We start from the raw sequence: 9,555 nt of genomic DNA, 5'->3' as shown, positions 1-9,555 counted from the left end.
TTTTTGTTCCCACTGACATCAACAACCGCCGTCCGTCCGTCCGTCTCTCCTCAGTCTAGTTTTTCCAGCACAGAGGGCACGTACACCAGGCTGAGCTCGCTGCCAAAGTCACAGATGATGGCGGCGTTGTCGAGCACGAGCAGCTGCCGGACGCCCTGGCCGTCACTGCTCTGGCCGAGGTAGACCGTCTGCAGCAGGTCGCCGAAGTTCAGGTCCCAGAAGGAGACGCAGCCCTGGCCCCCCGTCACCAGGAGAGACTCTGAGATCACCCCCAGACTGGCCCCGCAACCCACCTCCTGGTGAGGAGAGAGAGAGAGGTAAGGGATTATATTGTATTATTAATTCACAAGCAAAAAAGGTTAAGAAGGAACTGCTGGTGATTGGTGCTATTTTAACATGTTAAACTGTACCTGCTGTATGGAGTAGAGCTTGATCCCAGTGCTGCGGTCCCAGATACAGATGAGGTCATCCAGTCCCGAGCTGATGACACAAGAGTTGGTGCAGACGAGCGACGTGACGTCCCCACGGTGACCGTAAACATGGCTGACACGACTCCCTGTCAGGACGTCCCACAGACAGATGGCGCCGTCTTGCCCACCACTCGCAAGAACCATCGTCTGAGGAGATCAAGACAAAGTATTTCATTTTGGGGCATTTTATTGCATGTTTTTTTGGCATGCTATACTATGACATTCTTTATGACACACTATTCAATGACGATTTTTAAGATGTTTTAATGACATTAAAACATCTTAAACAAGTATAGCATGTCATAGTATAACATGTCAAAAAAGTAAAAAAAATATTCATACCATAACATGTCGAAATAAGTCATACTATAGTATGTCGAATTTTTTTTAAATATAGCATGTCAGAAAAAGTATATAAGTATATCATGTTGAAAAATGTCGGAGAACTCTCAAGAGTTTAATGTGGAAGTGAGATGGAAAAGGATATTTTGTTTTATCCGTTTTACCCTCACTCGTGTGTTTCCCCAGGAAATGAAATCACCAAACAGGATACCCAGAATAATTATCAATGGAAGGGCAGCCTAGAGTTTTATGGTGGTATAATGCAGTATTAGAAGAAGGTTATTACTGACCTGGTCTATGTAGATGGCTGTGATCCCTCCAGAGTGACCCTGCAGAGTGAAGAGGCAACACGAGTCCTCCAGACGATAAACCTGATTAATAAACAACACAGAGAATGTATTAGGATTAAACAGTAACATCATTTGTGGTCATATTTAATCTTTTATATGATATATGATATATCAGCAGTCAGTGTTTTACCCGGACAGTGTGGTCCTGGCTACCGGTGACGACCCTCCCTGCAGCCGCTCGCAGCACCGTGATCGGCTTCTGGTGAGCGCACTGAACCGAGCGTGTGAGCTGACAGCTGATCACATCCTCGCTGCTGTAACAGGGAGAGGGAGGCATGCTGCCTCGCCCGGGGGCTCCTAGAGGAGGAGGAAGGAGGAGGAAGAAGAGGATGAGGAAGAGGAAGAAAGGAGAAGAGATTTTTACCCATAAGGAACCTTCATCAACAATTTCTTCCTCATATTTTAATTTAGAGGAATCACCTGGGTTTATATGACGGCTGCAGTTAATTATTTTCACAAATTACTTCTTTAATCATTAATCTGTTGATCATTTTCTCTGTTAATTAAATAAACTTGTATCCAAACTTCCTAAATCCCAAAGTTTATTTCATGAAATGTCTTAATTTTTTTTTTTCAACCAGCAGTCGAAAACCTAAAAATATCAAATTTACTACAATGTCAAGACAAGATAAAACAGATCATTTTCACATTTGAGAACATCTTACAAGACATTTTTGTTTAAAAACAAAAAAAAGGCTTAAGCAATTGAGCATTTTTTTAAATAGTCAGCAGATTAAATTTCTGTTTTTATACTTATTGTTGTAGCTCTAGTTTATAATTTGTGGTTTATGAAACATAAGATAATGATGTTTCAGTAACTGAGGATTATTTTCCATCAAAGATTAATCTTGATTAATGGTGAACACAAATAAATTTGTCCTGATCAAAATAAAAACACCACTCTATTACTACGATAATGAAACGTGAGTCGTGTTGTTGAGCCTCACCTCTGTACTGCAGAAGACCCAGAGGTTTGTTCATCTCAACAGTGAAGAAATCTAGAGACCCGTTGAGCCGAGCCGCTACGATTCTGGAGGAAATAACATGGAGGATAATGATTAGTCAGGCTGGTCTTACTTTAAAAAGGTGCAATGTGTAAGATCTGGCCAGGAGTTAAGTTTTAAATAAATAAAAAAGACAGATTCCACATAAACCTTGTATTGAAATGGAAATTTAGTATGCATCATTGCAGCAGAGGAAGCGTGTAAACATAGCGAGTCCAACCCGTTTATAAGAGGATAGTGAATTAATAGAAACTGAATGATTAGGTGTTCAGAAACCGTTCTTTTATCCCAGTAAATTACTTTTTACTGGGATAAAACCTTACTATGACTAAATTTCCCAGACGAAGCATTGTTTAGTGTATGTGTGTGTGTTTCACCTGTTGTTGAGGAAGGCTAGAGCTGTGATCCCAGACCCTCCGTCTTCATTAATGCAGCGTAACGACCCTTCTACTGCATCCCACAACTGTGACCAAAGAAAAGTTTAAAAAGTGAATCAACTTTACATTTCTATCATGTTGTGTATGAAGCATTGTGTTCATTTAAAGTGATGTTTTATACAGAACAACAGAGGAGGTGGATGTTTCAGATACATGACGAGCTCTGAGCACTAAGATGCTGTTTTTACCTGAAAAATGAAGCATTTAAAAGGTATGAAGTATGCATTCTGTTAATGCTTATTGATATTGGACAATAATGAGATTTGTCCTTAAATGACTTGAAGATTACCAGATGTAATCACCAGAAAGTTAACACTAAATCTTTTACAAAATATGTATTAAAGACTTTCTACATCATCATGACCGAAAAAAACCTAAAAACACATTTTATTCTTCGTGGGAAAACAAAAGAGAAGATGAATATATATTCTAGATTGGACCGACCTCCAGTTTACCGCTGCTCCTCCCAGCAGCTATCAGATTTCCTCTCAGCTCCATGGCCCAGACGGAGCTCTCCCAGTCTGCTGTCACATGCGACCCCGCCGTTGAGGCTCTTTCATGGGATAAAAAGGCGCCCGAGTCCCCTAAGCTGGGTCTTCTCTGGAGCTGAGCCCCCGAGGGCGGCGAGGAGGAGGCTGAGGAAGGAGAGGGGTAGGTGGAGGGCGAGGGGGGCTCGTGCTCCATGTAGGCCCGCTCCACCAGACCCCCAAAGTCAAAACCGTCCCTGGGTGGGGTGCACAGGTGGGAGGGGGGCTGGGAGGCAAAGTTTGTGTCGATGAGCTGGGTGAGATCGGGCTGGTCGGTGAACAGAGGCGGCCATGCTGGAGGAATGCGGCGTCTCAGCGGGTAGCTCTCCTCCTCCGATAGGCCGTCACAACCGATGGAGGCGGCGTGAGCTTCAGGGCCGAAATACTCGGAATCCGTGGCTCCGCTCACGTTGTCCCAGCCGTCCCGCTGCTCCCAGCAGCCACTGCTGCTGCTCCGCCTGAGCCTGAGGAGGAAACAGGGTGCTCAGTTAGTGAGCTTCAAGGCATCATCAAAATTATACTGAGAGTTATTCAGGGAGATAAATCTGGTGGATGTTAAGATGCTAAGTGCCAGTCAAATGTTTGGACACACCTTCTCATTCAATGGTTTTTCTTTATTTTTATTTTTTTCTACATTGTAGATTAATATTGAAGACATCCAAACTATGAAGGAACACATATGGAATTATGTGGTAAACAAACAAATGCTCAACAAACCAGAATATGTTTTATATTTTACATTCTTCAAAGTAGTTGAATGAGAAGGTGTGTCCAAACTTTTGACTGGTACTGTTTGTCAGTCAACAGGCAACAACAAATTGCAGTACCAGAGAGCTTTGACAAGTATTTTTTTTTCAACTGTAAAAAAACAAATGTCCTGCTCAGTACATATCTTAGTCACAAGTCTGTAAAAAAATTACTTAAGTGACTCAAATATGTTTGTTTATGTTCTGGATGTATGAAAAACAGTAAGGCAATATACTTCTTTCAGATTTTTCCAAACTCAAATAGATATCACCCTCAAAAATATCAGTTGTGCTGTAATTGAGAGTATCATTTTCACATATTTAGTTTTGAAAACTTATAAAAAACAATAAAATCATTAGTGTGATACCATAAGGAATGAGTGTGACCATCAGAAAGCAACTAAAATCACGTTAATCTTGCATCAACAATGATAAAGCAGAGGTTTAAATAAAAAGTGCTGGACACACGTTACCGTAAAAACACTAACTAAATAAATGGATATGGTGACATGACTCACCCGTCGTTCGGGATGACGGTCAAACAGTCCCCAGTCTGAGTGTCCCAAACCCGAATCTGTCCTGCCAGGCAACAGCTAGCCAGCAGCATCCCGTCACTGGCCAAACACTCGATGTCCTGAGAGACAGGAATACAGACCATAAACCACATGAACACATTTCCTTTTCATTTCCACACTTTGTATTTTATGGTAGCCGGTGTCTCTGATTAACACAGTGATCTCCTTATCTTCCAAACTGACTCAGTAATCTGACTCCTCTTGTGAAATGCACACATACGTACAATGGGTCCTTCTTTCAAGCAACGGAACAGTTCAATAATTACAGTATGTTTAACATGACAACTGAACTCAGTGACACTAACTCATTTAAGAGCAGGTGTCAAGAGTTTTTCAGGTTTACATTCCAATCTAAACAGAGCTCAGGTCTGTTATTAACTGCTGAATTTATGGATTTCTTCTCTACAGTGTAGATATTTAAAGTGTTCCTTATCTGCAGATACTGAATAGCAAGTAAGAAGCATTTCAAAATAAAACAATTAACACATTTTGACCACATGCTTTAAAAAGTGCAAAGCTACATAGTGAAAAAACACAACGCACAATAAATACAGAAGAGGCAGACCTGGTGCACATGAGATGTCAAAACAGATCCGTCTTAAGCGAACCATAAGGGTTATTAGCATTCCATAGTTTAGGTGCTACTAATAATACTAATAAATAATAACATACACAATTACCTTCTGTTTTTCTTGTGGACAGTCTAGTTATTCTTTAATTTAAATCTCTTACAGAGAGACGCGTTTGTATTTTAAAGTGGATCGTTTGTGTCTTGCTTTTGCTTTTCTTTGACTCTCAAATTACTTTGTAAACCCAGTTTTTTTTAAAGGTGCTTTATAAATAAAGTTATTATTATTTGCTTATCTGATGAATGGAAACATGCTAACATCATATAGGCCTATTTGGGAAGAAATATGACGACAGAAGAAACAAAGCTGTTATCTGTTGTAATGTCAGCAACAGATAGGTACTGGTGTTTGTTTTGAGCATGTATTTGTTTTCATTTTGGCAAAATTGCTGCCATTAAATGTATGAATGAACTATGAGGAGTTCCTGTTTGCAACCTACCCTTAAATGTAAACACAACTGGATACTTTAATACTGAAGAAACTACTGAAGCGTCTTTTTTCTATGATTTCTGAGCAGATTTATGGACGTTTAGTTGTGATGGACATCAGAGATAATGATATCCTGTGGAGTTTAAGTCTCCCTGAATGATATCAATAATGTATTTAATGTCTGTGTGTTAAAAGTTATGACTTTTGACGATCTTTTGACTCAATTTTCCCTGCTTTATGTCTTTTACAAAACATATCCTGTGGCTTCCTGATGGGATAAAATGCCGTCCCAAACAATAAGTTAAATTATCGCAGAACACAAACCATTTTGACTAATCTACTACTTTTTTACTTTTGTGTCTTCTTAAATGAATTCCATTCTCACCATACTGTGGCCCCTCAGCAGCAGCGGTGAGATCTCGCTGATGGGTGGCGAGTAGCCGTAATCGTCGCAGGGCAGCTCCCCTCGGCGCCGGCGCCCATGAGCAACGCCGTTCTGGCCGTAGTTCCGCGGGCAGAGCACCCGGTAGAGACAGAAGAGCAGCAGAACCAGCAGGACGCCCGCCGCCAGGCCCAGAGCGGCCACCCTGGATGGAAGGAGGGACAAAGGAGGAGTCAGTTAAAGACTTTTGTTTTCTGCAGCATCGACACTATTGTACAAATTCACACTGTGGACCATTCCCAGTAGAACCACAGCCTTCTAGTGGCAAACTTTTTATATTTGTTTTATTTAATTATTAAAAACAACCTAAAACTTGCAAAATGCACCACACATTTTTATTTCTTTTGCCACAACTGTTCCAGAAAAATCACGCTTTTATCTGTGATACAATATTTTTTTTAACAATAGTTCCATTAACATGCATATTCCTCTAAAGTTATATCGTGTTTTCTTTCATTTTTAACAGTTTTTAAATACTTTCAGGTCAGCAACTTTATACATCATTTACATTTTTTAGATTGTTTAATAAATAATTAAACTGAAAGTGTAAAGAGACAAATTCTCCAATATATAATGTAACATGGCGCTGAGCGGAAGACGTATTTTTGTAGGTCAAACAGCAAGTTAGTATCACACTTTTTCCCTCAACAAAAAAATGAATTATTGCAGAAAATCATTTCAGTTTATAAAACTTTTTTTTTTTTTTAAATGATACATGTTTCTAACATTAGCCTATAAAACAACACGTAAAAGCTTCCAATTTCACAACGGGATTTTTTATGTTCGTGATACAAATCGTTAATATCTCTAAAGCTCGTGTTAACCACAGAACTTATTTTAGGCATCTAACATAAAAAACATATTCCTTTTATGACAACGGAACAGGAAGTTACACCTCATGGTTTTAGGACTCATTCCTGCTGAGCTCTGTGTCCTGAAGTGAGTATTTCATAACTTATATGCATCTTCTACCTGCTGTGGAATGTGACATAACCGTGGTGATGAAACCTGCCAAAGGTGTGTGACCAACATTGCCTGAAATACCAGTCCCTTAAAAAAAAAAACCCAGCTGTAAAAACCAAAACTCCCCTTTAAACACAAAGCTGCATGCTGAATTCAGGAGCACGAGGAATGATGTGTCATAAAACAAAAAGCCACAAGATGGAGTCACATTTTTGCTTTTATTAGAGAGCTCACAGGAAACGAGAGGAAGGACAGACGCAAGATAACAAATTGATGTTTTATCACTGGTGCTTTATTGCTTATTATGTGTTTTATTACTGATCTTTTGTGATGTAAGGTGACCTTGAGTGCAGTTAAATGAAATGTATTATCATCTATTATTATTATTATCATCATAATATGCAACCAAGGTCCCAGGCCCTTTCAAAACCAGATGTTGTGACGACATTTCCAGCATCTTAAACCCATCAAGATGATTTCAAGATGATTCAAGTTTGAGTTTTACACCATAATGATGGAGTTTTGATGAGAAACCATACAGCTAGAATTAAAAAGCTTGTTTTATATTTGGTTTCTGTGAGTTCAAACTGTTCGTTTACAAATCAACCGTCCTCACATATAGTTCACATATTAGACTGTTATGGAAAACCTGCTAACCCTCGATCCACATTCCTGAGCAGGGCGAATTCTCCTGTACTTCAATTTTATCTCTTCTATCGGATGTGGAGACAAGAGAATATGAGTCAGTCTGTACTGCTTTTGTTAGATCTCAAAGCATGACGGAAGCTTTGAGAGGACAACAGTGTGTTCTTTATGAATAAATGTTTGTGGGTCACGTCCTGTTGTTTGTGTTCTCACCTCTCGCCCACTTGATCTCTAACAAGAGGTCGGATGTACGTGACGACTTTGGTTTGTGACAGTCTAAACTAGAGATGCACCGGAAATCTGTTCAATACTGACTCAAATAGCCGGATGGGGAACCTGTGACAATATGCCGATCTGGTGTTGAACACCATTATTTTTATAAAAAGCATTTAAGTACATTTATATCTATGTATTTATTTGTTACTGTTCAATGTTAAGAAAATGAGGCCTGAGGCTTCCTGACACATAAAGGAATGATCAAATCTCTTCCACACAGTGAGGCATTCAGCTTATTAATTAACACGGGTATTTGATCCGTATCGGCCCAGGTCTGAACAATGTGAACTTATTAAGTCAACACTCTGGAAACACGCCTGCAAAGTGACATTTTAAAATGTGCACAGTCCAGTTTATGATTTACTCCAGAGAGAATTCAAATCTGATCTTGGCAGTGACTGAGCACAAACCTGATCGAACAGTGCAGCATGTGAACACAGAGTCAGAAATCTGGTACAAAGACGGTGGCTATTTCCTGTTCTCAATACTTGAATGTGGGAATATTGTCATATTGTGATTCTAGCAGTTGAGAATTGGGTTTTGAAACAACGTAGTAGGTTGATCTCTTTTCCGAAATACTTTCACATTACAGAGAAATACACACAAATATTTATGTTTGTTTCAATATTTCTCGCTGCTCCCAGATTAAAGATATACTTGTTAAGAACTTGGATGGAACATCTTGTTTATGTAATGATTACAGAAATGACAGCGTCACAGATCCTAAATATTTTAGCAGGTCAGTATCTCATAAAGCCGATTAAGGAAGGAGCCATTAAAGGAATAGTAAAATAGTCATGACATAAATACAGTATTGTTATACATAGATTTAGATTAATAATTTGTGTTTTTTATAACTTTGGGCTCATTTTAAACAGTACAGATGTTTGGCAGAGAGTCCACAAGCTGAGTGACATCTAGTTTAATTATATTTGAGAGAAGGAAGTCGTCTCCAACAATCTGCAGCTCACCCCAAACAATCTAGATTGATAAATAGCACTACAGGGAAGAGGAAAAATATATATTTTTTGATTTTGGGGTGACCTTTAAGCAAATTTTTTTAACGTTGAATTCCTCATATATTCTCTTTCTTACTCAAAGATTCTTCTCAATTCTCGACACAAACTTTGAATCAACATGAACACATGCTGAAAGAAATATTGAAAATTCAAACAAATCTAAATGCTAATGCATGAGGAGGTGAGGGAGATGATAGATTTGCTCTGAGGCAGGCAATATGATGCAGTGTTGGTTTGCACTGACAGAATGAGCAGCGAATTGATGTTTGAAATAGGTCGCAGATATTTACGATATCCAATTACTGTTGTTTTTTTGCTGCATACAAAGATCCTTTCCTAGAGATTAGAAAACAATCTGCATGTGTCCGTGTTGCAACATCCTCTCGACCCTCACTAAAGCATGCACTCCGTTATCACACTGGCCTTCTCAAACTCAGCTGTGAAGGTCATGACCCTGACCTGACTTCAGCTGATAGCCCTTGGTATCTACTGTCCAAAGATGAAACGAAAATAACTTGGCCTTCCACTTAGCAGTCAAGGTGACAGCACTTTGCCTTACACAACACGGCACAGTGAACGCTGAACTTTTTCCAGCGGTTTCCAGAGTGGACGCAACATTTCATCACGTAAAATACAAGTTGAACTACATTTTCAGGCGCATCAAGAGGACGAATCTAAATCCCCTCATTAAAAAAACCTGT

General features: G+C 39.4%; 1 protein-coding gene across 3 annotated transcripts in view; it reads right to left on the bottom strand.

Moving 5' to 3' along the window:
• Positions 1-43: 43 nt before the first annotated feature.
• The window catches only part of scap (SREBF chaperone), a 30,782-nt gene continuing 21,270 nt past the window's right edge, over positions 44-9,555 (bottom strand). For all 3 annotated transcript variants that reach the window (XM_054622081.1, XM_054622080.1, XM_054622079.1), the window contains exons 15-23: positions 5,895-6,096; positions 4,395-4,510; positions 3,048-3,594; positions 2,544-2,629; positions 2,110-2,192; positions 1,293-1,459; positions 1,103-1,183; positions 411-617; positions 44-296 (exon numbers count right to left, since the gene is read on the bottom strand). In XM_054622081.1, coding sequence (XP_054478056.1) covers positions 51-296; positions 411-617; positions 1,103-1,183; positions 1,293-1,459; positions 2,110-2,192; positions 2,544-2,629; positions 3,048-3,594; positions 4,395-4,510; positions 5,895-6,096 — 1,735 coding nt within the window. In that variant the 3' untranslated portion in view covers positions 44-50. The remainder of the gene's footprint in view (positions 297-410; positions 618-1,102; positions 1,184-1,292; positions 1,460-2,109; positions 2,193-2,543; positions 2,630-3,047; positions 3,595-4,394; positions 4,511-5,894; positions 6,097-9,555) is intronic.

This window comes from Anoplopoma fimbria, chromosome 20 (genome assembly GCF_027596085.1).
Source record: "Anoplopoma fimbria isolate UVic2021 breed Golden Eagle Sablefish chromosome 20, Afim_UVic_2022, whole genome shotgun sequence".
In the NCBI taxonomy this organism is placed as follows: domain Eukaryota; kingdom Metazoa; phylum Chordata; class Actinopteri; order Perciformes; family Anoplopomatidae; genus Anoplopoma; species Anoplopoma fimbria.
This window is presented reverse-complemented; position numbering and strand designations above follow the sequence as displayed.